At 51.4% G+C, this 27,586-nt stretch overlaps 1 protein-coding gene across 7 annotated transcripts in view; it reads left to right on the top strand.

The window, feature by feature from the left end:
• SEPTIN9 (septin 9) overlaps positions 1-27,586 on the top strand; it is a 231,766-nt gene that overhangs the window by 191,918 nt on the left and 12,262 nt on the right. For 6 of the 7 annotated variants that reach the window (XM_067547656.1, XM_067547657.1, XM_067547659.1 and 3 more), the window contains 5 exons: positions 7,326-7,517; positions 12,987-13,115; positions 13,726-13,807; positions 15,575-15,712; positions 25,159-25,276. In XM_067547656.1, the coding sequence (XP_067403757.1) occupies positions 7,326-7,517; positions 12,987-13,115; positions 13,726-13,807; positions 15,575-15,712; positions 25,159-25,276 (659 nt within the window). Of the gene's footprint in view, positions 1-7,325; positions 7,518-12,986; positions 13,116-13,725; positions 13,808-15,574; positions 15,713-25,158; positions 25,277-26,532; positions 27,398-27,586 lie in introns of those variants that run through there. The other variant, XM_067547658.1, reaches the window with a different exon arrangement.

Here is a 27,586-nt window from a genome sequence, read left to right as displayed (position 1 = left end):
CTGTTTCATTAAGGTTAGCAAAGGGCTCTGCCCAGAGCGTGCTCAAGAATCCTTTGCCCTTCTCCTCTGCACAGTTGTCTTTCTGCAGCAGTTTTATACCCCCTTCCCCATGGACTAACCTTGGTGCTAATCCGAGTTAAGACTGTGACCCAATCTAAAGACTCAGCACGAGGGGAAGGGACAGAAGCCTGGGGCAGGAGTGATTAACTGGGCTGCGCAGTTGCTGCAGAGCAAGGCTTGAGGCCTCGTAAATGTCCCAGTAGAAGCTGCTGTTGCCCTCTAGATGCACATGATCATGCGTCAGGCAGTTCAGCAGCAGCGGTTCTCCTGGCTCCTTTGAAAGAAATAGTTTGTTATGAGCACTAGTCTGCCTCCAGCCCCAGTTACGCTGGCAATGGTGGCATTTTGTAGCCAGAGGAGTGCATAGGATATGAAAGGTTAACTGTGGCAATGTACAGGATGGTGCTGAATCTCGTTACGTGGGTTGGATGCTGCACTCTGACATAGCTGCTGTGCAGCAGGTAGGATTTGAAACCAGTTTCTCTGCTCGGGCTTTAAGCGACATCCGCAGCTTGGCTTCAATCTTTAAGGGTCTGTCTACGCTGCCATTAGACACCTGCTGCTGGACCATGCCAGCTGATTTGGGATCGCGGGGCTCAGGCTACAGGGCTGTTAACTAGACTGCCCCCAAATGTCTATAGTGAAATTAAACAGCCCCTTAGCCTGAGCCCAAGTCAGCTGGCCTGGGCCAGTTGTGGGTTTTTAATGGCAGTTTAGACGAACCCTAACTCTGCCTTTCTTGATGAACACTTTCCATGTATAGGGAGCCTCTAAGACTTGTAATAAACAGAGGCAGCATGATCTAGAGGGTGGAGCAGGGACCTGGGTTCCGTTCCCAGTTTAAAGCCATTTAACTTTTGTGCTTCCATTTACCTGTCTGCAAAATGGGGATAATTGTGTTTATCCCCCCTCTGTAAGGCTCTGAAGAAAGTCACCAGCAAAGTGGCAGGAAGCCTGCAAACCATCAGTGGGGCCACTGTACTATCAAGATGCTAAAGGAGCACTCAAGGATGATAAGGCTGTTACAGAGAAGCTAAATGGATTCTCTGCATTGGTCTTCACTGCAGAGAGTGTGAGGGAGATTCCCACAGCTGAGCCATTGTTTTTAGGTGATAAATCTGAGGAACTGTCCCAGACTGATGTGTCAGTAGAGGAGGTTTTGGAACAAATTGATAAATTAACCAGGACCAGATGGTTTTCACCCAAGAGTTCTGAAGGAACTCCAGTATGAAACTGCAGATGCAAGGCTCCAGAGGCAATCCTGGAATTACAGACAAGTAAGCCTAACTTCAGTACCAGGCAAATTGATTGAAACTATAGTAAAGAAGAGAATTATCAGACATGCAGATGAACACAGTATGTTGGGGAAGAGTCAGCATAGCTTTTGTAAAAGGAAATCATGCCTCACCAATCTATTACAATTTTTGAGTGGGGTCAACAAGCAAGCGGACAAGGCTGATCCAGTAGATATAGTAAACTTGGACTTTCAGAAAGCTTTTGACAAGGTCCCACACCAAAGGCTCTTAAGTAAAATAAGCAGTCATGGGATAAGAGGGAAGGTCCTCTCATGTTTCAGTGCCTGCTTAAGAGGAAACAAATAATAAGAATAAATGGTTAGTTTTCACGGTGAAAAATGGTAAATAGATGGGTTCTCTGAGAATCTGTACTGTGACAAATGCAGTTCAACATATTTATAATGCTGGGGGAACAGGGAAGTGGCAAAATTTGCAGATGATACAAAATTACTCAAGATAGTTAAGTCCAAAGCTGACCGTGAGAAGTTACAAAGGGATCTCACTAAACTGGGTGGACAAGAAAACGATAGATGAAATTCAGTGTTGATAAATGCAAAGTAATGCACATTAGAAAACATAATCTCAACTCTATATTCATAATGATGGGGTCTAAATTAGCTGTTGCCATTCAAGAAAGAGATCTTGGAGTCATTGTGGATAGTTCTCTGAAAACAGCTGCTCAATATACAGCCGCAGTCAAAAAAGCTAACAGAATGTTAGGAACTGTTAGGAAAAGGATAGCTAATAAGTTAGTAAATATCATCATGCCACTATATAAATCCATGGTATGTCTACACAGTGAATGCTGCATGTAGTTCTGGTTGCCCCATCTCCAAAAAGATACATTAGAATTGGAAAAAGTACAGAGAAGGGCAACAAAATGATTCGAGTTATGGAACAACTGCTGTGTGAAGAGAGGTTGAAAAGACTGGGACTGTTTATCTTAGAAAAGAGACGGTTAAGGGGGGGATATGATGGAGCTCTATAAAATCATGTATGGTATGGAGAAGGTAAGGAAATGTTATTTACCCCTTCACGTAACACAGGAATCAGGGGTCACCCAATGAAATTAAGGGGCTGCCGGTTTAAAACAAACAAAAGGAGGTGGTACTCACAGTCACCCTGTAGAACTCCTTGCCAGGGGATGTTGTGAAGGCCATAAATATAAGTGGGTTCAAAAAAGAATTAGCTGAGTTCATGGAGGATAGATCCATCAATGACTGTTAGCCAAGATGGTCAGGGCCGCAGCCCCAAGCTGTGTGGGTCCCTAAACTTCTGACTGCCAGAAGCTCGATAATTGCCCTGTTTTGTTCATTCCCTCTGAAGCATCTGGCCACTGTTGGAAGACAGGACGCTAGGCTAGATTGATTATTGCTCTGACCCAGTGTGGCTGTTCTTACCTTCTTCTGATGGCTGTAAAACCCAAAGTACTGGAAGCTCTCTGACTCTAATGAGAATCCATTTAATATGCGCAGTCTACAGTTGCTCTCTTCCTGGCCTCCTAAACACTCTAGGTTGTCTCTCGTGCTGTAAATGGTGCATGGTATGGCCAGTTTTTCTAGGCCCTCATTTTTCCTCAACTACTTGCTGGCCCCCACGGGTTTCTATATCTTTAAATGAATGCACTCTGCTAACTAACTGCAGCTGCCTGTGCATACGGACCTGCTCAGACCCACATAGGTAGCAGGGGTGCTGCTCTCCATGCCTGCAGTGAGCTTTTCTTGTTGATGCACAGATGCTGTGTTTGGCTTCAGTCCCACGTGTGTGAGTGTGAGAGTTGCTATCAACCATCCCAGCATCTCTGGCAAACTGAGCTCCTGCACAGCTGTACTGGATCTTGTTGCTGCTGTAGCAAAGCACTTGGTTTATTTTGTTCTTGCTAGTGCAGTGATGTGCTGATGATCCCATAGCCATGTATCTCTGGAGAGAGCAAACCGCATGCAAAGTAACATGCTATTTCCTGAGAGAGCTATCGCCACAAAACTGATGGGAGGGAGGGGTGCAGCTCCTTATCCTCAGCTAGGGGAAACAAGACATCTGTAATGAGCAGGATAACTAGGTATGGCTACCTTCTCCAGGATGCAGTTGGAACTGCTTGGCTCTATCTCAAAGGCCTTAAACTGAAATTTTCCTTTAGCTCAAAGGCATCCGGGCCTGTGCCTTTGGGGAGCAGAAGCATCTGAGGTCTGTCTCAGCTGAGTTCTAGGTGAGCAGCACATTGACAATCATGAATTTCCTAGGCAGCCACAGATTTGCTACAGTATTATGTAACTTAATATAATGCCCACTTATAGCACTCAGAGCTTCTGGTTAGTGGTGTTGATATGAGTATCGTGGAAAGTTCTGCAGCTCTGGCACTGTTACCATGACCAAGAAGATAAGTTTTGAATACTAACAGGAAATCCTGGCAGCGTGTGTGTACAGTCAACCACTGTGTCTGTGCAGATACAGTTCTGAGACTGTTTTATACATGTTTGGTGAGAACACTCCCCCTGCCATAATGGAAAGATCTGCCTGGAGGGAAAGCAGGATAGCCTAGTGTTCCAAGAGCTGCAGCAGGCGAATTACTCATGCTTCGGGATGTCAGAGGAATCCCGGATACAGATTGGCTGGGGGAAATAAGGCCAGGACTCGACCAACCATGCCAAAATGAGATGCTCAAGTGCATTTACGGAGGATGACTTTGTTAATTGCTAATGATTAAAGGAATGCTGTCAATTTAGAGCCAGGCCTCTTGAAAATTGTTCACCTACATTTGCTACAAGTAACATCTGTGGTTACTTACAGCACTGGGAGGTCAAGGGAAAAAATATTGATTTCCTTGTTACAAAATCTCTCCTGTGCATTTGATTGCCCTGCCTGTGGAGTCGGTGTCACCTCTCCGCTCTGTAGGGTCAGTAGCTTTCCCATAGTCATGTTAATCTTTCACACAGCAGCTGGAGGAGAAACATTTAAAAGAAAGTCTTTCGGATCACATTTTCCTATAGCCTGGACCAAGCAGTTCATGAAAAGTGTTGCTACCTAACTGCATTGCCATACACTAGCTGGCTGCAAGTCATTACAGTTTGCACCGACAGGATGTTGTCTGTGTTAACTCTGCCATTGTATGGCTTTTATCTTGTCTTCTGGGGCTGCTGAAACATGAGCACCTTGTCGGAGTCAAATACGGACTTGTGTGCATTGGGCTGGAACATCCTGGCTCGACATCTCCATTCCCCTGCACCACATGGGTGTTTGGCTCTCTGTTTGCTACCTAGCTCTGAGCTTGGCAATGGATGTTGCATTCTCTCATAACACTGCAAGCATTGTTAGAAGCAGGGTGGGTTGGAGAACATGGGGCAGATACGGTAGGTGCGTTTCCTTTACCACAGACGGAGAATAACTCTCTTCTCCAGATATTTTATTTCCTGGTTCTGACTCTGAAGGTACAAATGATGCAGCTACTGACAAGAATGCTCCAATTTCTTTGCTGCCAGCGTTCTGCTCCAGTGCTGCCTTGTTCCACCCTAATCCTATATGCTCCAGTCTGTCTCCCTATAGGTACAAGAGCAACCCCCACAAACCACCCCAGAATCAGACAGGTTTAGGATTCAGTCCTGCTGAACTTTCTTACCGAAGACAAGCCTCGAAGGGTGTTTTGTGCTACTCTGTTTTTGAGACTGCAATAGTCAAACTGTTACATAACTTGATACTTCTCCTGGCAGTCACTTAGTTTCCAAGTGGATTTGTTTTTTCAAGTGGAATGCAGGATTTTTTTTCCCCTACTCTTGGCCTTGCCCTTTGGAAAGTGGCACTCCTTCAGGATCCATGCAAAGACCTCTGGCTTGCTGGGGCTATCATTTTGCAAGGAGCAATGCTGGGGCCAGCAGCCTATTGCAGGCATCATCCGCATAGATTTTTGTGGCTCTGGTACAAACCTATGCTTTGAAGGAACGTGCTGCTCTTGTGTACCTGAAGAATGGTGTGTGTTCTCTACTGGATCTGTGTGTAACTCTGTTCTGGAGAGCCCGGTATTGTGTGTTGTGTTTTAAAAAAAAAAAAGAAAAAGAAAAGTTCCAAGTGATGGACATGCGGCCATGCTGTCGATTTGTATTCTGCAGTGCGCAGGAAGTAGGGTTGAGTATGTGAAATAGCAGGGGTGCTACTTGGGGGAAGTGAATGCTTCCTAGTGTCATTCAGGACTCAAGCTTGCATGGACCTATCTGGCTTACAAGAGGTTACAAGCTCTCGCGGGTCTCTGGCAGAGAGGGGGATGGTGGGTGTGAAGGTGGCTGTTTGGATGTAGGCTTCTTCAGTTCAGCTACACTTGTGCACATACCGAAGTTTTTTGACTTGAGGGGGGAAAAAGCACTAGCACATCATAAAAGGCCGAAACAGCAGTGGAGTGAGGCAAACAAGCCAGGAGATGGTGTGATGTCATCCTTGTTAGGCCCAGCAGCAGTGAGGGAGGAATGTGTCCAGAGCCTACCAGACTTCCCAAAAGGCATTGATCATTGCCCCAGAACAGAGGATGAAGTGCTGGCCCTAGGCTGCCACTCCCAGGACCCAGGCTGGTGGTGGGAGTTGAACATCCTATTGGGGGGCAGCTTTTTGGCTTCTACTGGAATGTTTCTCTAAAAACTCAACTTCTTTGACTGTCACTGCAGGCCCTGGTTCCTTCTGGCCAGAGGGAGAATTTCTGAGCTTTTTTACTTCGGGAGCCCCAGAAATAACACACTGGCCCATAGAGCACAGCTATCAAGTATGGGCTGGCCAGGGAGTTGAGATGTGCCCCACGTTGTCAACAGTTTGGAAGTGGCTGGATCAGGGAAACCCTGTAAATTAAAAGGGCACCATCCAGGCTTACACTTGTGCCTTTTTGAAGTGCCCGTTAGCAGCTTGAAGTGGCAGTTTTTTCTTACAGGAAGTGTGAACCTGCAGCTCTTAACTTGTGGGTGTAGGAGTGGCTGGTTACCAGCTACTTTTTTTTCTTTCCAAACCGATTAATTGAAGCTTTTAACACCCACACTCCATTTCCTCCCCTCCTCCCCAGCCAGTCTTAATAGTGCAATACAGCGCAACTTTACTAATTCTTCTTCTGCTAATCCACAAACCCCACAGCTGTCTGGCAAACCAGGCCGTCCTGTCCCATTTATGAACAAAGAGTAAGGGTTTGTCTACACAGAGAAATTTACCAGCAGAACTAAACCAGTATAATTATCTCTGCAACTATGCCAGTGTAACCCCCATGTGGATGCTCTTTCAGGATTTAGGGTGGCCTCTTTTCAGTTTAGCTTTTGTCTCTTTGGAAGCAGTTGAAGCTAAACTGTAAGTGCAGTATAATACTACCACTGTGGCTAAGTCGGTACATTTCCCCATGTAGTAGCAGGGTCTGTGCCGAGGTCTCATCTCGGTAAGACTTTCATCAGTCTTACTAAATATTCGGACTAGGACACTTACAGGAAGGTCCCTTGGCTCTGGAATTCGCCTCCCTCCTTGCTGTGATTGATTTGCATCATCAGATAGGAGGGAGATGAGGCAGGAGCAGCCTGTTCTCCTAGGTAGCTCTTGTGAATGTGGGGGGCAGGGAAGATATTGCAGGAGGGGTCTTTGGTATGGGCCTGGTTGGACGACCTAATATTCCATTTAAATTGCTTTAAATAAGCTTTGTAATGTGCCTGGAGCCAGAGCTGGGTGCGGTGAATGAGCTAGTATTTGGAAAGGTAAATCAAGCTAACTGCAATCCAAGGAAGCACAGTCTGTGATGCACTATCCGTTTTTAATCTGTCTGTCCCCGTAACTTGCAGTCACTGGCTAGAACAGTCTTTGCCATTCATAAAGCTTTATTATATGTGGGCTCTCCAAGCTCAAGGCATCTCTTAACTTCTGACCTGAAGGGCAAGAGGGCATTTTGTTGCCATCCCCTCCCATTGCTCTGCACGCAGCAGTTACTTCCCAGAGTTCCTCACTGCTCTTCCTTCACCTCCACAGGTCCGGAGGCAGTTCCCAGTTACACCCCCAGCATGACGGACGCCCCCAGAGACGCCGGCCTCAAGCAGGCGGCACCGACGCGGCCTGAAAAGCCGGCCCTTGACTTTGGCTACGTAGGGATCGATGCCATCCTGGAGCAGATGAGAAGGAAAGCCATGAAGCAAGGATTTGAGTTCAACATCATGGTGGTTGGTGAGTTCCCGTCAGACGCTAGCTGAGCTGTGCTTGGTGGAGGACAAGCTGTTTATTTTATAGTTCCTTGGCAGAACCATTCTCCTTGTAGCTGCTACAGGAGCAGCTTCGAAGATTGAATGCTGGCATTCTTGCATTAGGAGTCAGCAGTCTTTTTTCCACTCTAAGGGGCCTGGTTTGCTACAGGTTGTTAAAGCTCAGAGTCGGCTGGGCAGGGCTGTCCCGAGCCAGTGTTGCCATGCGCATCTTTTAGCATTTGAGGATTTATGTGCCCTATGGGAGATGTCTGTAGGGTCAGGGATCTCTGTTCTAAATCTAGTGGCAGATCCCCACTTCCAGACCTCATTGCTCAAATGCCCCCACTTGTGCCGTGGACCAAGGAGTCTTTCTCCTCTCTATTCTTGTTCTGTCCCCAGTGCAGTGGTTCAGTGGTATAAGTGGGAGGCCAAGAGTAACTGCATGATGAGTATGTACAGCTCCTAGCACAGCGAGACCCGGTTTTGGATTGAGGCCTCTAGGTTTCACTGTTTATACAGACAAACAAGAAGCAAGCAGTGACTGTTGCCCAAGGTCTATGGAGAATTTCCTCAGCTGTGCAGTGTTTAACCAGGGATACCGGGCGCTGTGTGTGAGATGGTGCTGCTTGTGAGACCAGGTCTCGGAGCAAGGCTCTGTTGGGCCCTTTCCCTGAAAGGCCTGAGTGCGGGGGAAGGGGGACGAAGCTCACAGTTGGGGTGTGCAAGGCCGGAGAATGGGAGGAGAGTTTGGGGTGGGAAAATGACAACGTTATCAGGGCAGTTGTGGCATTAGCAGGGCCTGTGCAGCGTGGCACGGGATGGCTTCGAGTCTCTGCTCCGCTGCAGCTGAATTCTTTGCGCTCTGATGAAGAGGAGGGGATGTCGCTTTCCTCTGGCCTGGGGAAGCACGGCTGTCCAACTGCCTTCCCGTTTCCATTGCTGCTTGGGTGAGGCACAAAGCGCTTGGCCTGCAGAGCTGGGCTGGGGGGTGCAGTGGCTTTATAAGAAGGGGAGGAGGTACACCAAAGATTCACGGATGTATTTAAGACGCTAAGGGGACTGGCCTGATTTCGAGGCTCCTCTGGCTGGACCATTTGCCAGCCTGAGTGGCCTGCAGCGTATAAAAGCTTCCCCTGGGACCCCGATACACAAGGTACACTAGGATTCTAGCATCCCTGGTGCTTGTGGTATGTGGGGAAGGGGGCGGTGCTTCAATTTCCCTTCTGGCCTGGTGAATTAAGCTGGGTGCCAAAATCAGCTGTCGATAAGCCAACGTTCCTGAGCTTTTGTTATGCTGCAGTGAATAAAGGACAAGCAACTTGGAGTCTTCCTTCAGCCCCCCCACTTCACCCCAACCACCCCAACCCACCTGCCCTCACTTGGGGGCCACAGGTTCCCTTACTGCTGCTCTAGCTGCAGTTTTACTTCTGTGGTTATCAAAGTTTCCGTTTCACAAGCCTCTAATTTCAGAGGTTTACAGCTTGGCTCTGACGAAACTTGCTTCAGGTTAAAAGTGTCTGCATCAGCAGATAGCAGTTGAAGTGGGAACGTGGATGCCATAGGCTTGGTTATTAAGGGAGAGGCTTTACATACGAGCAATCTAGAAACGGTGTCTGTCTGTAAAAGAAATGAGCTCGGCCAGTGCTCTTCATGCTCCATGTGCCATCAGTGTGTCTCTGTAGAACCGTCAATGATGCTCCAAGTTTCCCGCACTCCAGTGGTATCCAGATCCAAGCTGCTCAGCTTGCAAAGTTGAAGGTGGTTTGCCTGGGACCTAGAAGTTAGAACCCCCTTGACTCATGCATAATCCCCAGTAATAAGGGTCTGCACAGCGGCTTGTCCTTAGTTCTTCTGGAGCAACTGTAAGCAGGACTTGGCCTGGCAATGGTACGCAAGCAGTCTCAAAGGTGACCTGTGGCAGGGTGCAAGGGGAAGAGAACACGAGACTGAGTCTGCTTGGTACTACTTTGGGGTAGAGAGAGAGAGAGAGAGAGAGTGTGTGTGTGTGTCTCTGTCTCTCTCAATCTGGGAGTCTTTCCATGTTCCTGAAACTGTCTGGAAGCCCCCCTCAGGTCTCTGGCTTGGGCAGGCATAGGGGAGAAATGGGGAGTAGCCAAGCAATTTCAGTCCTTCTCCCTGGCCGGCTTAATCTAAAGGAAATGTTCCTTCCAGTGAGCTCTGTCTTCTGCCTTTCTTCATTTGTGCTCATCTGGACAGCCCTGCAGAGAGCCAGGCAGCCCTCCACTGTATTGCCCAGACCTTTATCTAGTTGTTATTTGGCTCTCTGGTCTAGCATCTGAGCACTTGCAAAGTGCACAGGTGCTAGAATCATCCCTATTTTACAGATGGGGAAGTGAGAGGCAGTGAGGTTAAGTGACTTACTCAGAATTACACAGGAAGCCTGTAGCAGAGCTGGGAATTGAACCCAGTCGTCCTGAGACCCAGTCTGGTGTCTTAAACACAGGACCATCCTTGAAACTACTGTACAGCGTATCTCTCCAAGGAGCTTTGCCACCACGTGCATATCTGCTAATGTCCTCCTCAACGTACTGGTCAGATTCCGGAAGTGTCTAACTCGTGGGTCTGTCTGGATTTACCAGAATTAATCCAATCCCCTAATCCCTGCCACTATGGGGTGGGTATGGTCAGGAAAAGGACTATGCAGAAAATGGCTCCTTACTCTGTTTTGGGCATAGAGAAGTTCCAAAGTAACTACTTTCCTAAACAAAATCAGCGTAATACGTATTGACTAGAGATGTCCAGAAAGCTTAGAATTCCAATTTCTGTCTCTGCTACCAGTTCCCAGGAGCTGCTGTTCTCTAGCATTTTTTTCTCTCTCCAGACAAAGCCAGGCTCCTGCTAATGAAAGTCACAGATGCAAAGACAGACTAGCATGAGTTGCAACAATGTATCACCTCTTAATTAGAAGCATATGGGAAAAACTAAGCAAATCACTATTAGAACTCCCAAATTAGCCAATTTTTGTTTAGTTTGTTTAACCCTTCGGTGGCTTAATGAAACACTCTGCAAAGGACAGAACACTTGATCTGTATTTGCTCCCTCTGTTTCTTTTGCACCCACAAGTGCTCTGCCTACTGACAAAAACAAGACTTCCTTCTCTTGGCACTTCTAAAAGCAGGTGGGAAGAAACTATGGGTGAGCAGAGCAGATGCAAAAGCTGTGGCAGCCTGGCAGCTTCCATTCTGATAGTCAGACACTGATTCTTGGAGATGGGGCCGGAGTGTATTTTGATTGTTCTTCTGGGTCCTGAAAGGGTGGGCATGGGGGTGCCCCTGCAGGATTTATTGAAGAGCTTGGGGAAAGCTGCCTGTCATGATGGACGTTCAGAAACTAATAAAACATGGTTGTCCTTTTTAGTATCAGCTGAGATAAAGGGAGGGGGAGCTGTACAAGGAATGGAATTCATGTGGGGTAGACAGCGGAGGTGGCATGGGACTGCCAGAAGGTTGCGCTTGGAGAGGGAGCTGGTAGATCAGCCCTCCTATGGGCTGTAAGACCCTTGAAGAGAATCTTTATTGAAGGGGTCATGGCAGAGGGAGATCTTGTCTGCTTCCCATACTTTTACTTAGGGAGGAAACAGTTATTGCAGCCTCATAGAGGGCAAGTAAATAACTCAAGATGACTGTGTGGCCTCCGCGTTGGCTCAGTTAAGGTTAAGGAAGGGGTTCTATAAACATTAACCCTTCAGTGCTGTGTGTAGCTGTTCCCTTGTGTGTCACGTGAGCCACTGCTCGTTAACTTACTGACAGACTAGCTGTTCGCATGCTCCCCGATACCTTTGTCTAGTTGGGCCCAGATGGGCAGAGTTTTCTGTCTAGCACAGCGATCTTCGCTGTTTTTCAAGCAGGGGCAAAAAACCTTCGATGTGAGAGCCAGGTCAGCTACTACGACCCACGCTGCCGGGCGGGGAGACACGCTCCAGCAGGCTGCTGCTGGTGGGGGGGTGGGGGGCACACAGCTGGGAGGGGTGACAGCTTGCGGGGAAGGCATGCTGCTTGACGGGGGGAATGGATGGGGATGCACTGCTTGAAGGGAGGCATACAGGGATAGGAGGGTTGTGCTACTTGGGGGGGGTGGGGGGACAGATGGCCGGGGGGCACTGCTGGGGGGGAACAGGCACAGCTGGGGCAGGCGCTGCTGGAGGGGGGATCCGAGGAGCAGACAGCAGGGGTGCGGCGCTGCCAGGGGCTGGGGACTAACCCGGTCTCGTGTCTGCCTGAGCCTGGACTCACTCCCGGCACTGGCAGGCCAGGCCCCCACCTTCCTGTGGGTCCAGCCCATGGTCCCCGGCCCCAAGCAGCACGGGGGCCACCCCAACCCAGCCTCTCCCCCTCGCTCCTCTCCCATGTGGGTCCAGAGCCCTGGCCAGGAGCTGCTTTTGCCCCAAGGAGCGTGGTGGCTGCCCCCTCTCCTCTCCCACGTGGGTCCAGCCGCCCCCCCGGTCTCCTTGGTATGCCACTGTCACCCCAGCTCCCACTTGGCCCCCTCCCTCCATGTCCTCCCCCCTATGGCTTGCTCTCCTCTCAGCGCAGCCCTGCTGGGCTCCCCTGCCCCACGTGGTGCTGACCTGCCGGTGAGTGACTCACTGACCGCCTGGCAGGGTCCCGGGAGCGTGGAGAGCGGAGAGGATGGCTCTTCTCCCTCTCCCCGGCAGGGTGGGCTGCGCTGCCCACGTGGAGAGCCCCTCCTCGCCCCACACAGCTCCAGGTGCGTGTGTGGGAGGAGAGGTCATTAGGCTGGGAGCCGCAATTAGGGTCCATGGGCGCCGCCACTGGCTCGCGGGCCTTACAGCGAAGAACACTGGTCTAGCACATCTTCAATCGAGTGAGATCTTGTTGTGTGTGACCTCTCTGTGAGGGGTGCCAGATCCCTGCACTTCCCATCCCGCCTCTCCAGGCAGTGTCTGCAAACACACAGGTGTCGTGTTCCACTTTTAGCAGGAACAGGGAGTAGAGAAATGTATTGATCGCTGCCGGGAGCTGTTTTCACTGGTGCCTCATTGAAAGTGAAAGCCTCCTTAGTAAATCCACACCCGTGTGCGGAGGTCACTTGACGAACATGCGACCCGAGCAGGAGAATCTTCCCCGGTTGAACCAGACCCGTGCTGAGCGAGCTACAGGAACCGCTCTGCTGTGTCTGCCAGCAGAGGGCACAAAACATGAGCCGGTCTGGACCGCTTGCCTCAGTAGAGGGTTCCAGCACGAGTGCCCCAGCCAATACACAGCCATCTCCTTGTGCGAAGGAACATCCCAGAGGGGATGGGAAATACTGTTCATTTCTGCAAAGAAACTATCGGCTATGTGCAAAGCTGCCGCCTGCAGAGTGGGCCCCACCCTAGCCAGCAGAAGGTGTTTTTGATGCATGGTGGAGACAAGGAATCCCAGTAAAGGTGAAATGGAGACAATTCTGACTCTTCGATTCTGTCCTCCAGGTCAGAGTGGCTTGGGGAAGTCCACATTAATCAACACCCTCTTCAAATCCAAAGTCAGCCGGAAATCTGGTCAGCCAGCTTCTGAAGAGCGGATCCCCAAAACCATCGAAATAAAGTCGATCACTCATGGTGAGTCTGTTTGTTAGTCACATGCTCTGCTTGGGGGGGTGATAGCAGGGCCTAAGCATAATTTTTTCAGGCCCAGTACAAACTTGTAACACGGCCCCCTCCCACACACATACCACAATCCCTTATCCCATACTTACAACCTCATGAGCCACGAAAAACTTTTTCCTCATGGTAATGGGAGTTGCTGCCTGGGCCAGGCCCCCCAGGGCCTCCGGGCCCCAGTAAAGTGTACCCTTTTTTCCCCCCAAGTGGGGTCCCTGGGTGATAGAGATCTAGAGACTTTCCTAGGCCGAGAGAAGCCAGATCACCTTCTCTGTATCCACCAGTCGAGGCTTTGTTATGCCAGAACGCAATCAGCTGAGATTGCAGGTGGGCTATCATGCTTCAGAAGAGGAGGCGTTATATGGACTATTCAAAGAGCCGAGCTGCTTAGTGTCTTGTTTATAATGGAGTTGAAATGCCGCTGATGTAGTAGGACATTGTGTCTTTTGAGGGCTGCAGGTACCAAGCCTGCAGCCACTGGGCGAGATCTCTGGTGGCAGGGCAGGCTGCCTGTGGGGCCTGTCCCATCTTGCCGCGCACACCACCCCCGGACGTTCGTCTCTTTCAGATATTGAGGAGAAAGGCGTCCGAATGAAGCTGACTGTCATTGACACCCCAGGGTTTGGAGACCACATCAACAATGAGAACTGGTGAGCACCGGGCCAGGGGAGTGCAGTGCTGCTGCTTGGCCGGCAGACCGAGTAGAGGGGCCTTGCTTTGCACCACCCTTCCTTTGGCCAGGGCGTGGAACGGGCCGCGGCGCATTGCACAGGTGTTGCGATTCCTTTCTAGCCGGGCGGCGTGGCGCTGACGAGCTCTGCTGCCCTTCTGCCCAGCTTGGCTGCAGAGTCCGTCTCAGCTGCCAGGGAGGGGGATGGAGGTGCTGAATAGCTGGGCTGGCCAGCTGCAAAGGGAAGCCGGCTAATCCTGCCAGCTTCCTCCCCCAGCCGGCCCCAGTGCGAAGGGCTTGGGTTAGTCAGCTTTCTCTCTGCCGGAGGCTGGAGCCCAACCACCCTCGAGTCTCGCTTCGTGGGCAGGGCAGGTGCTAAAAGAAGCTGAGGAATCCTAGTCAGTTCCTCCTCGCTTTGAGCAAAGAATCTGGCCAAATGGTGTGGGAACGGCCTGGGGAGAGCTGTGTCCCACCCACCCCACTCACGCATCGGGGCCAGAGCACGGAGTTGTGCTGCTGTCAGCAGGCCAAAGGCCAGACTCTGTCGTAGATTTCCCAGGGAATGGCCAGGCAATTCTGTCAGCAGCGGTGAGTGAGCGCCCTCCTGGCACTGCTAAGGAGGCAGCCCTTCTCCTCAGCCCCGGCATCCCCGTCATGCTGACACGCCTGATCCCTGGGCCCTTTCTGCTCCCGCTCAAGGGTTAGCGGCTGTGGGGAAAATCCTTGGGGCAGCCACTATTTCCAAACGTCCGTGTGCCCCACTCGTGGGGGGTGGGTGCGTAAATCATCAGTTATGCATATCTGCGCATCCCCCTCACACAGCCCGTGACGTGATAAGGTTAACGTTGGAAGCATGCAGACAGACGTGAATGTGACCTGTGTCGGGGGGAAGACAGAAGCACACTCAGCTCCCTTCCCTCTAAACACATCATCTGGAAAAGCACTAAAAGCTCTGTTAAACTTTCTGGGTCCCTGGCGGGTTTGCCGCAGTCCCAGTCCAGGCAGTCAGTGGTTAACTGCTCTGCTGTATTTCCCCAAAGGCAGAAAAGGGTGACCCCTGGTGAAGGGTTAGGGCTGGGCCCTGGGGTGGATGGGGGAGACCAGGAAGATGGCAAGGCTAAGCCATCAGGCTGTCCATGGTTTATCTGACCCTTCTGGTGCTGCTCGTTAATATTTCTGTTCTGAAATGGGCCAGAGCCCCGTTGTTCGCAGGATGCCCATTACAACTGCAGTAGGGCTGGCAGTAAAGGGCGCTGGGAGCTCACGCTTACTAAGCCTGTTTACCATTGTGAGAGGCTTGCATTTGGGTGGCGGCCAGCTTTCCATGGGAAGTGGTTACAGGATCAGCAGTGCCTCCTAGTGCTAGAGGCAAAGCTCACAGCCAGGCAGCTGAGATCTCCTGCTGCCGGGCATCCTAGTCATTCCCCTTGCTGTGAGTGTCAAGACTGGGAGGATTCCTAGACAATTTGCTCCTCTGAGAAAGGTGATAAAACAAGACTTGCCATTCCCAGGCTCGAAGGTGCTGCTAAGTCCTGTTCACACTGGATCTTTCCCTAGCCACTTGCTGCTGCCGCTGTATGAAATGTTCCTTGTGCTTTTACTTGGGGGCTCAATCCTCCAGGATGCTGAGCATGCTCCACTCCCACTGACCCTCCCCCTTGTAGAATCCAGCCCAGAGGGTAGCCTGTGGGTGGGTTTACAGGCCCTGCATGAGTCCCATCTCACCTGTGTGTGTCTTTCTGTGTAGCTGGCAGCCCATCATGAAGTTCATCAATGACCAGTACGAGAAGTACTTGCAGGAGGAGCTCAACGTTAACCGGAAGAAGCGGATCCCAGACACGAGGGTGCACTGCTGTATATATTTCATCCCAGCCACCGGCCACGCGTATGTAACCTCATCCTCGGGAGCATGGTCTTTCCTACTGAGGATGGTGAAGGGGGTTATGGCCTAGATTTGACCTACTTGCCTCTCTGGTGCTAGCTGTCTCTCTGGCGTCAATCTTCCCCAGAAATTGCTAAGAAATTCAAAATCCCTCTGGTGTGTGTCACCTTACAATAACATTTTCCAACCAATCATTCTTAGTGCAAATACTACATCCTGTTTAGCCACATTCTGGTCACTTCCTGTGGGTTGGAGGATGTACACGTGGATTTAGGTGCTCTGCATATGAGCCTAACCATATAATACTACACAAGCAATACAGGAATTCAGTAGTTCTTAATGCTTATAGCCAGCTCCCTTCCCCAGCTATAGCTGCTACTATTAACACAAAGCAAACCTAGCCAGGCATAGGTAAAACAGATATGCAGGCATCAGTTCATCTTTTTCCAAGGGCCAATTAAACAGTTGGCCGAAGTCCAGGGGGTCTGTAGCATCCCAAGAGTCCATGTGAGTAGCGGCGTGAAGCTGATGGTAATGCTGTGTTCGCCAACATTTAAAGTGTCTCCCTACCATGATACCCATTTTTCTTAAGTAACGATCCAGGTGTCCCAGCAGGGTAGAGCAGATCAAGCCTGAAAGGGGTATTTATAGATAGCAGAACTTTTGGCATGGAAGTGATCATGGCCTGTTTAGTGTGTAGCCTTGTTTCTGTCCTTGGCACTTCTCAAAAGTGAGTGTCAGAGTGTTGAGACCTACAGTTTTCATTTGGTTTATGGTGGTTCCTCTGCTTGAGATGTGGCTTCATCTACCTGGGAAGTTTCTTCTGTATGAACAAGATCTGAATTTAAACCTCTAGTTATGCTAGTATAACCCCCTTTGTGGACACTCTTGTCTGGATAAGAGTCATTTATTTTGGTTTAGCTTCTATCACGTGGGAAGGGACTTTAAACTAAACTGAAAAAAGACATTCTTATTCTGGAAGAATTGTTCCTGCGTGGAAGGTTAGACTGGTATAACTATACCTGTGTAACTGGGCAAACTTTCCCATGTAGACAAAACCTTAGAGTGCCCTCCTCCATGGGCTTTAGGGAGCGGGTCCTTGTCAATGTGAACAGCCCTGCACGTCCATTGGCACAGAACAGAGATGGTTGCATACGTGCAGTCTGCAAAGATCCTGGTGTCCTTGGATTGTCTGATTGGGCTGCCAGCCTGGGGTCTTTATCTGTTGTAGCCTTCTGTTAGGGGCAGAGGGAGCTGTCTGGTGCGGGATGATGAGTTAAAATAAAAGGTCTTTCCAAAAGAGGTCCCTTTAGGCCTGGTGACCTTGCAAATCTCACTCTTCAACAGAGGAAGAAAGGAGGCTCCGAGACCTCCCCTTCTGTGCCAGGAGCATTGGCGCTTTAGAAGGGGTGACCTGGCTTTAAGTGACAATGTGCAGGCATCTCCTAATGCTAACCAGCGTTGCGCATATCCTGGAGAGCAGCACTTGAACCCTGAGCGCAGCAGCTGTGCCACTTACCCCGTCATGCATCCAGCAGCAGGAATCTGCAGATGGGACTCTTGAGGTGGAGCAAACGACCCCTTCCACAGGCACCCCCTCCTCCCTGGGAAAGCAGGGGAAGTGCCGCTGGCCTGTGTGCGGGGGAGGGCACGGACAGGTTGGGCTCATCCCTCTGCCTGAGCCTCTCTAATGGCATGTTCTGGTTTCTCTCATCCGGCTGCTCTCAGGGTAACAGTGATTGCAGGGAAGTCCGCCTCTCGGCTTCCTTCCTCTCTCCCTCTCTCCACAGAACATGTGTTTCCAATATAAGAAAATGGCCCTGCAGTTGGAGAAGCTTCATTACCGAGTTGCACGCACATGCTCCTTCCCCGGCAATCGCCTTTGGCTGTGCGTAGCCTGATACCCCAGCGGGGGGTCAGAACCCGCTCCCTTGGCTGCCGTCTCAGGTTGCTTCTCCCAGGGCTGCGGTTTCCTGCCCAGGTGTCAGAGTGGACATCTGGCTCCTGACTTTCGCCTGGCGACAGAGGATGCAGATAACCCGGGGAACAGCAGGGCGCTCTGAAGCCACAGACTGTAGCTCGGGGAAGGGTGGGGGGAGGGAAGACGTTTAACGGGAGCGGGGAGTGGATGGGTTTCTCCTGCCCTTCAGAAAACATGCTGGAGTGGATAATCCCGATGTCTTTCTCAAGCTCCCAGCGCTGTTTGGAGCGTCATTTTCAGGGGAGTTCTGCCCCGTCAGTGACAGTGGAGAACGATGCAGTGGCTGTGCTGCTTTCCAGACCTGAAGACTCAAGGGCAGAGCGTTACTCTTCTCCTCCCTCCCCAAACTACACAGCACAGGAGTCTAGCACCCTCTCTGCAGCATGTGGCTGCTTCCTCAGCCAGCGCTGTGGGGGGGGGTTAGTTTAACCTGCTGCGTTTTCTGGAGATGGGGCCTGGCTTGGAGTTAACTCTGCTTTCCGCACCAGTTGCATTTGGATTAAAATCCGCTCCCTTGGAGCCGTTCTTTTTGTCGTCGTCATAAAAATTGAACACACGTTCAGGACCTGTCGAGAACGGTGCATCCCTGAGAGGCTTTGATGATGCTATTGAATACAGCACTGCAGCCTGTAAGCCAGAGATGCCCTTTCCCATTATAACCCTGATCCAACAGATTGCTCGGTTCCATTTCAGACTCCTCGGTAGACGTTGATTAAACGATTTTTGTCTTTTCCTCCCCTAGAGTGGAACCCAAGGGTCAGTCAGCTGATGACTTTTGCATCTCCTAATGACACATCCTCACCTCTGTCTCCCATCAGTCAGACATGCAGGGCAGGCAATGAAACTAATCTAGCACAAGCCCTGCCTTTCTCATAAGGCTCCAGTAATATGAGATTTGCAAACTCAGTAACGTGCTGGCAGGGGCTTTTTGCCATGGAAATAACTCCGGCTACTCACCACCCAATAAATTCCACAGCCAGCTCTGCACTGGTGTCTGGAAAGCTCTGCGTGACTCTGAAAAGTGGCTGTGAAATACATCACCTTCTCACTCACCCACCGTGCAGCCTGTGTGTGTTGGAGCTGCTGCTTCTGACTGTACTGACACTCCTGTTTCCTCTCCTGCTGGTGTCCCCTTTGGCCCCACAGCACTGCTAGGGGAGAGGGAGTTAGACACCCTTCTGGCTTGTGCCTCAGCAGGTTCCTCTTGTGGATTTAGGTACATCTACATGGCAGCTGGGAGCCTGCTTCCCAGCATGGGCAGACAGATTGTGCTCGGGTGGCTAGCCCGAGCCACTGCCCACGCCGCAGCAGCCATGCTGCTTTCTGTCGCACGCTGGTTCGAGCAGAGCTAGCGTGCGTCTGTCTGCCAGGTGCTTCCTGGATTCTGTGCAGACGTCCCCTTACTGGCAGTGGTGATGGAGCCGTGGGTGACTTCCTGGGGTGTTTGCTCATGTACAAGTCAGAAGATCTGGGATGCCACTGACGGTATTCTGTACCTGGTACCCACAGCAGCTTTTGTTCCTTCCCTGCACTTTAAGGGAACAAGCAAGAGCCAAGTCTGCCTGATCCCATCTGGGACCCTGTCCACACTTACCTCCAGGATTCGGCGCGGTTCCCGTCAATGCAGCGCTACGCCACTTGCGAAGGTGGTTTTAGTAAGTCGATTTCTGGATTGACTGAGCGGGTCTTCACTGACCGCTCAGTCGATCCAGAGAAATCGATCTGACGGCAGCGACTTGTCGCCGTCGCCTATGGTAGGAAGGCCAGTTATAGATAACCTAAAGGGGCCATACGCAACCCGAGCAGTTATATGCCATTCCTCCCCCAGCCCCAAATCTCTGGGGCTGAGTAGTAGTCACTTAACAGAAAGGAAGGAGAAGGTTTCATTGCCCCCTGGTGTAAATATTTCAGCTAGGTGGAATGATCCCCGCCACTGTGGCCTGTCATCTTTCCCTAGAGATCCCCTTGCCTGTCATGAAAAGGCAGTTTCTCTGGTGCATATTCAGTCACAGATCTGGGGTACCAGAGATCATATGGGGAAGGAGAAAAAAAGTAAGCTGCCTCTTGTGAACTGCACCCACCGCCCTGGTGGCACCTGCTCATGGCTCTGGAAGGCAGCTCTGCTCCCAGGAGCGTGTGTGTGTTGTGCTGGGATCATCCATCTTTTCTTGCATGCTCTGTTCAGCAGTGAAATAGTTAATGTCAGCACTAAAATGGTCTTCCTTAGGTTCCAGAATCAGCCCCCTTCCTCCGCCCAGTGACAAACACGAAGTCCCATGCCAGGAATGCATGTGTCCTGTAGACTGAAGCAGACAGCACCAGTTACTCTGCGTACATGTTTTTCACCACCATAAGGGCTAGTGATTAGTCATGGGAGGTTAATGCTGATCCCTGAGCCAAAAACTCCTGGCTATGCTGCACTGCCCCTTGTCACAGGGAGCCGGGGATGGACTAGGGGCTAGATTAAGCCATCTCTTCCCATCACTACTCCAGTGACCATAGCTCCAGTGCACGTAATGTCTGTGAAAGGGTTAATTAGTGCCTCAGCCAGCTCTCCCTGCTAGTGACTTCTCAGATGCATTCAGCCAATGGGTTTGCTCTGCTTTAATGTTTGTAACTTAATAACCATGCTAGAGCTTTCCTGGCTAGACTTCCAGTTAAAGGGCCCCCTGTTGGGGGAAGTCCTATAGAACTTAATAGAAAATGGCATTTTTCTACAGGGTTTTTTAAACCATCCAACAGAAGTTAGTAGCAAATTGTATAGGATGGTCCAAAAAACTTTTAGAAAAATGATTTGCTGTCTGTGAAACTCCGTTACTTCTCTAGAGCTCTTCTTTGTTGAATCCCCGTTTCTTTTGTTTGATAGAGTAATAGCATTTTCAAAGCACTTTATAAGCAGCCAGTCAAGCTTCTTCATGCCCCGTGTGGGAGGGAGGGAGAGAGGAAGGGCAGCGGCATCCCCACTTTAAAGACGAGGGGACCGAGACGGAGGTTGTACCGTCTCTAAGACCACACGCCTTTAAATTGTGTCAGTGGCAGAGCTGGAGTTCGGCTTCAAAAGACCTGGATTGTACAGCTGACTGCTGCACCCTGCTGCTGTCTCTAGGCTCAGAGCCGGCCGTGTGTGCTCTGCTACAGACGAGGAGCCGTGTCAAAGTGTAAATCCCCAGCTGCCAGCCCGGCTGTCCCGTGCCCCGGGTGGTGTCCAGCCCTCAGAGCTTGAATGCTGCTCGCTGAGGGGGTGGAGGAAGATCTGCTGTTTGGGAAAGTAGCAGCCAGAGGAGATTACCCAGCAGGACGCCAGGAAGCTCTGTCTTGGGGATGCTGGGAAAGCACCAGCCCCACAGTGCACAGAGCTTACATTATTTGGTCTCTTCTGACAGTGTCTTGCTATGGGGGGCGGGGGAATTACTGCCTCGTGGAGGGCCTAGGCCTTCTGGGGTCAGATGGGGACCTGGCTCTGGTTATGATACTAGAGAAGACTTTGCATCCCCAGGGCCTGTGGCTGACCCCTCAGTCGTGAGCCTTCTTGCGGACTTAGATTCACACTCCAGCGTGTGAGAGCAGAAGCCGCAGCCAGGGGATCCGCTTAACTTGGGTTTAGAATAGTCCCTTGCTCAGCGGAGCTGCAGAGCATTAAGCCCATAGATGCCTTTCCTCCCAACGCATGTTACCTTCTGCAGGAGAATTCTTCTACCCACCACTGAAAGGCAGCCACCTCTGGATGGAGTCCTCTGCTGCAATGCTGCGCCTGTGGCGGGCAGGAAGTGGAGACGAATACCCTATTTAATTGAGACTTCAGGGGCAGGGGAATTGAGTGGCACACGTTGGAATTCATCTACTATAGACTAAGGGCCTCCTTTTCAAAGAGCACAATAGGTGAATGCTGGGAGCGGCGCAGCCTGTCTCATGGACTCGTGTGTCTGATCCTCCAGCCTCTCTGATCATTCGCACCATCTCGCTATTCTTGGTGCAAGAGCCACCCTCTGGGCAACTCCGGAACAGCTTTTCTGTATCTTTCCACATCCCACGTCTGCCTGTCCATCTGTCTTGTGAGAGGCTGGCGTGTTGTTTGTAGAGTTAGCGCATGGAGGGGAAACCAGGCATCTGAAAGACGTGACAGATTGAAAGGTGTCTGGATCTCTGAATGCTGTTGGACCTTTAAGGTTGGAAAGGATTGGGAGCTCTGTTTTAGGGCTTGTGTAAAAGAGAGCAGTGTTTCCCATTGCAGCGCTGGAGCATTGCCGAGCGCGGACTACTGAGGCAGAGTTACGGGGAGGGAGATACTCATCAACTTGCAGCTGCTTATGCCCAGTCAAGAGCGACTCCTCTGCCTCGTCACCCCAGTATTAAGGGTGCGCAATCTTATGTTTGTACATAGGAGACTTCACGACTGTCCTTGGCCGTTAAGAATACAGCAGCGCGGAGAGGAGATGCATTGCTGTTGCTCAGTCACCAAACCCCACTGAGATGGGCCAAGCATGGTGTGTCGATGCCAGCAGACCTGAAGCTCCATAGCTGGCTGACCTGAGTGCAGATGGGGAGGTGGGCTAGGTGTGGCTTTGCACGCTGCTGTTAGAGTAACAGAGGTTGCCTCCAGCCTCCTCCGAGTCTCAGTGGAGCAAGGCAGGCTTGGTAACTGGTGCTGACATTGAGATCAGAGCTGCAATTCCAAAGCACTTCTGATTGTGACTCAGTCTGCATTGGACACAGACATCTCCCCATCTTCCATCCAAAACAAAAGCTGATGAAAAAGGCAGGAACATGCAGTGGGTGGTGGAGTGGCTTTTAAAGGGGAAAAGCTATTTGAAAAACGTCAAGAAGAAAGGGAGGGAAAGAAGTCCTTGGGGAAAGAAACAGGAGTGATGCTTCCTAGGAGGTTTGGGGAATACATTGTGCAGTTCCAAACAGCGCTCACCAGCAGGAGTCTGCTCGGATGTGTCCCTGGGGGCTTCCTTTTCAAAGCCAAGCTGGTCTCCTGCTTTCCTGGAGCTCGCGCAATCTGTGACTGCAGAGTTTGTATTGGGACCTTGTTCTGCCTTGTGCTAATGATGTGATTTCTAGGCTTTGTGGTGTGTGCGCTCTCCGTGCTCTGGGAAGGGAAGGCTTCGGTGCAATCCTAGTTGTGAAAGGCAGGGGTTAGCTGACCTGACTCGTGGAAGGGGAGTGGATTTGCCAGCCTGGGAAGCGAAAGGCTTTGAGTTGCCAACATTGTCTCATTCGGACGTCTCGTGGCCACTGCAAGCCTCGAATTCCTCTTCTACGTTCAGCCGGCCACAGTGCAGCCGTGGTCACAACTCAGGATGCCCGAGTGCTAATCCCAGCTCTGCCAAGGAGAGAGTCCAACAGAAGGGAGGCCGTGGTGGGTCTCTCTACTGCGTGTGCAGATTTGCATATGAACGTAATGGCTGGACAGCTCTAGTTGGAGCCAAGCGCAGAACGGCGCTTCCCTGCACCGCTCTTCTAGGGCACCTGCCATCGGCTCCACCCGCTAGTCGGGTCAGACTGTCTGCGGGCACCGGAACAGTTGGCCAGTGACTGTTGGGGGGAGGGGGGATCAGGATGAGCCCCTCAAACTTGCTTTCATTTGACTCTAGCCAGGCCTTCAGCAGGGAGGCCCATCCCGTATGCTCCTGTAAACTCCCCACAGCGCTCTCAATCCACCAGGGTCAGCACGTCAGTTGTGGCCAACGCTGCCCAGCTGCAGCCTCCCTGCTGCGTTCTCTCCGTCCTGCCCACAGCACACTTCGTCCTGCCTGTAGTTCACAGCTCATCTTTCTGCCTCTTTCCAGATTCCCCATGGCAAAACTTCAGCACCAACCTGTTGGGTGCCGGAATGTGCCCGTACATTTAGCTGCCATTCATACGTCGCCCTTGCAGCAGTTTAACTCCTTGCCTGATTAGAGGTACCAGACTCCTGACTTAGAGAACAGGACTGGGATTCGGGAGACCTGGTGTGTGGACCCAGCTCTGCCGCTACCTCACTGAATGGCCTTTGGCAAGACATGTTTGCTGCCCTGTGCCTCAGTTTCCCCCACTGTACAATGGGGATAAATGACTCGCTGTCCTGACTCTCAGATGGGTGTGCAAGGGTTGATTCATGTGAAGTAGCGTTAATTTAGTGTTATCCCTTCGGCTCCAGCACCGGGCTGGCTGCACCCTTTCCTCGCGCTCCCTGCCACCACTACAACCCTGGCGTGCTCTGATCAGTTTCAGTCTGCTTCCTTGAGATTTCCCCCACCCTGAGGACTTAAGTGCTTGTAAAGTATTCCTATATCCCAGCACCATACATGGCAGCGCACTCGACTCTTTACAGTAGCTACCGATGGCTTGTTCTTCTCACCACCCCATTTCCCAAGCCAGCTGGGTCTCCTCCGCCCCATGACAACAGCTTGCTCTCTCTGACAGCGTGTCTGACTGCCTGATGTTGCAGTTGGAGGCTGGGGGATTGTGCCTCGCTCCGGCCAACAAAAATAGCCGCAAATCCAAATACCCAAATTGTTTTTGTTCTTCACGAGGGGCAGGAGCATCCGGGCCAAAAGAAACAGCCACGACCTTGTGTTCCAGCAATCTGCCTGGGTAGATGGAGTTAGCTCCCTTATGCTGCCGGCCAGCTGTTAACGAGACTTGAGGCCACTCTTGGTTCTAGACCGCCTTCTAGCTGGGTTCCTAAGGCTGAGGACCATTTGGGTTGTGAATTCTTTGTAACTTTGGGGCATTTCTTTTTCCCTTTATACTTCATGTCCTCTCTAACCCCATTGTGGAAGTGGAATAATCCGTTCCGCAGCCACTGGTCAGTGTGGGGATTAACCAATCCCTACGTTTTCTCTGCACTGAGAGCCCGTCGTGTTGGGTGAAATTCACCTCTGTGCAGAGGGGTCAGTACAAAGCTAGTGCTTCAGAGGCCAGTTACTCTGCGGGGGCGCGGATGATCCCACTTAATTCTGATCTGGCGCCTGCCTAGACTGAGCGTGGCTTGGGAAGGTTGGGCAAAATTGTATACCATGGTATTAAAGTGTCCAGTGTCACTGCACAAGGAAGGCAGGATGGCCTGGCAGACAGAGCCCAGCCAGGAATGCCTGAGTGCTAATCCCAGCTGTGCCAAAGACTTGTGTAGCCCTGGGCAAGTTCCTTAAAATCCTCCGTGGCTGAGAATCCCCATGAAGATAAAAGTCCTCTCCTATTTCGCAGAGAGTTGAGGGTTAATAAAGGATTGCAGGGCACTTGGAAAATGGAACCTGACCCATTTCAATATTTGTGTCTGCAAAGCAGGTGTCTGTCTCTCGCCCCCTCTCTCTCCTGCTTTTATGAAAGTGTTTGCTAGAGGGGGATGTTCTCCAGCGATACAAAATTACTCTCTGCTCCAGGCTCTAGATACCCTCTCTGTGCTAGGGAATCTCCCCCTTCAACAGCCCCTATGTTGCTCTGGTCGCAGTCCGATTCCTTTTCTTCTCTGCTGTGGTTTTAGACTCCGACCGCTAGACATCGAATTCATGAGACGCCTGAGCAAAGTGGTTAACATCGTGCCAGTCATCGCCAAAGCCGACACGTTAACACTGGAGGAGAGAGACTACTTCAAACAAAAGGTAAGGGGATGGCAGCTGCTCCCCAGCCTGCACGACTTCTCTCTCCCTTCCCCACCACCCCCTGCAGGTCTGCAAAGCCGGCTGGCCTGGAGCCCAGAGCATTCCTTAGGCTGCAGCTCTGAGTGATCCCATGTGGCAGAAGGAAGGGCCTTCGCCTCCAAACAGTTCCTTGTGTTTCTCTTGGAGCTCTGTCAGCTCACAATGAATTTCAAGCTCTTGGTTTCCTTCTGCATGGCTGGTTTTCATTTTTTTCCTCCCCCAGGCTGCTTTTATTGTTTTAGGAGGCCAGTCCTGCTGCGTGTAGAACCTCTAAAACCTTTTTGGGGAGCCAGCATTACTGCACAGCATCCTGCAGTGATACAGCATCCAGGGCAAAATGTGTGTGTGCTGAGCGCAGCTCGGAGATTGATGGGGGAAGCAAATAATGAAATTCCCTTGATTGCATCAGTTGGAAGTTGTGGGGGAGGGAGTCCGTAAGGAGCTGTCTCAGTCTACAGCAAGATGTGCTGTTTCCTTGTGATGCTGGTGAGGGAGGGAACACTGCTTTGCTCTGGCTTTCCAAGGGTTATAAATCCACTATAATGTGACCGCCAATGTGGCTGCAGGCGTGATGGGCTCAGCATTTGCTGCAAAATCGAGCAAGCCACCTCTTGGCGTGCTGCTTCTCAAGTCTGAATTGCCATTCTGAGCACGAGTAGCCTGGGGTTCGCCTACACCAGGGGCTCAGGCCGCGTTCCATAAATACCCACGCGGAGTGCAGCGGGGCAGGGCTGCCGCAGCAGGGAAACAGACTGGGAGCGGGACGGGGCAGGGTGGCCGGGAATCACGTGAAGGGCAGGGAAAGGATCTCAGCGCGGTTGTCCTGCTGACTTCAGGGCCCTGTGGTCCGTTAAGAGCCCAGCAGGGAGGGGAGCTTTGCACAGAGCAGCAGATAACTGGAGGTGAAAGGATTCATTGTAAAACCCAGGCTCTGCTGCCTCACTGTGCTCAAGACTGGGAAGAAAAATATGCAGGGCAACTAAATCCACATGCTCAGATGTCTCCATAAGCATCTGCCTTGGCCCAGAGAAGCAAAGGGATTCCCAGGTTGATTCCAGCCCATCTTTACCTTGGGCAATATAGCAAGGCTGCTAACGTTCTGTGCGGGGAGGAATCTCGGGGCAGGTGTGGCGGGGGGCGCTCACCAGGGGAGGCTGTGGATTGTGGAGGGGGGCTGCAGAGTTCTGAAGCCTGCCTGTCTGGGGTCTCGCTCCCAGGATCGCTGCGGCAGGGGAGGAGCTGCCCTTCTCTCTGAACGTCGTCTGCCTGTCTGCTGGGATTCAGAGCTGGCTTGAGCATCTCCCTGCCCCGTCCCTGGGGCATGGGGGTTGTGAATTGAAACCACGGATCTGACCTGGGGGTCAAATTTCACAGCGGGGTCCATCTCTACTGTGGGCTGAGCAAAGTTCTGGAAATGGAGCCAAATCTTGTGACCCAGCCCCGGCTGGGCTTAGTCGGTTTCTTCGGCAGCCAGCACTCTCGGACACGTGAAGAGCTGTGGCAGTCCGAGGAAGGGTGTAACAATGACGGTCTGGGCTGCCGTGCTCTGGTCTTGCCCGATGACTTTTCCAGACCCCGCTTGCTCAGTTCAGAAGTTACAAGGCATGTGCAAGTGTGTGTCTCACTCCCTCTCTGCCGGCCTAGCTGCCAGAGCTAGGGTCAGGCTGGAATCTGAAACCAGCATGGCTGGCTGTGCCTCCGCTATCCTCCTCGGGCAGTACAAGATTGTGCAGTCGGAAGTGAGGAACTGACAGTGGTGTTGACGCGTCGGGCACAGTAGAATCCAGCTGGCTCTCCCGGTGCCGTTTTGGCTTTGCAGTTAATGGACTAAACTTGGCTTTGTCAAGGAAACAGGAACAGATAAAACTTGCAGACTCCGCAAATCCTGCCCTCAGCTATTTCAGTCCTGCATGACCCCATTGACTCTAGTTGGGTGGCAAGGGTGTGTGTAAGCAACACTGGACCCTGGTAGCAGGAAGGGAGAGTCAGAGAAGTTGCTTCTTTTTATTTAGTTACATTTTTTATCACAACCAGATTCTTAATCCTTCCCAAAGGGAGGCAAAAAATGGTACTGTGCCCTGGACACCTTGTGCCCCTGCCACAAGGGGCTCAAACGGAAACCAAGAGCACCAAATCCTCAGCCGATGCAAAGTGGGAGACAGTGGAGCTGTGCTGTTTTCCATCAGCTGAGGATCTGCTCCCCAGTGGTCGTGTGTGTGTGTGAGACAGAGAGATGGATACACACACATGCACAATTCTAATATGCAATGG

This window comes from Emydura macquarii, unplaced genomic scaffold (genome assembly GCF_026122565.2).
Source record: "Emydura macquarii macquarii isolate MOO-44397 ecotype Brisbane River unplaced genomic scaffold, CSIRO-AGI_Emac_v2 contig_1230, whole genome shotgun sequence".
Taxonomy (NCBI): Eukaryota; Metazoa; Chordata; order Testudines; family Chelidae; genus Emydura; species Emydura macquarii.
Note: the sequence above shows the minus strand (reverse complement) of the source record. Positions and strands in the feature narration are given on the sequence as shown.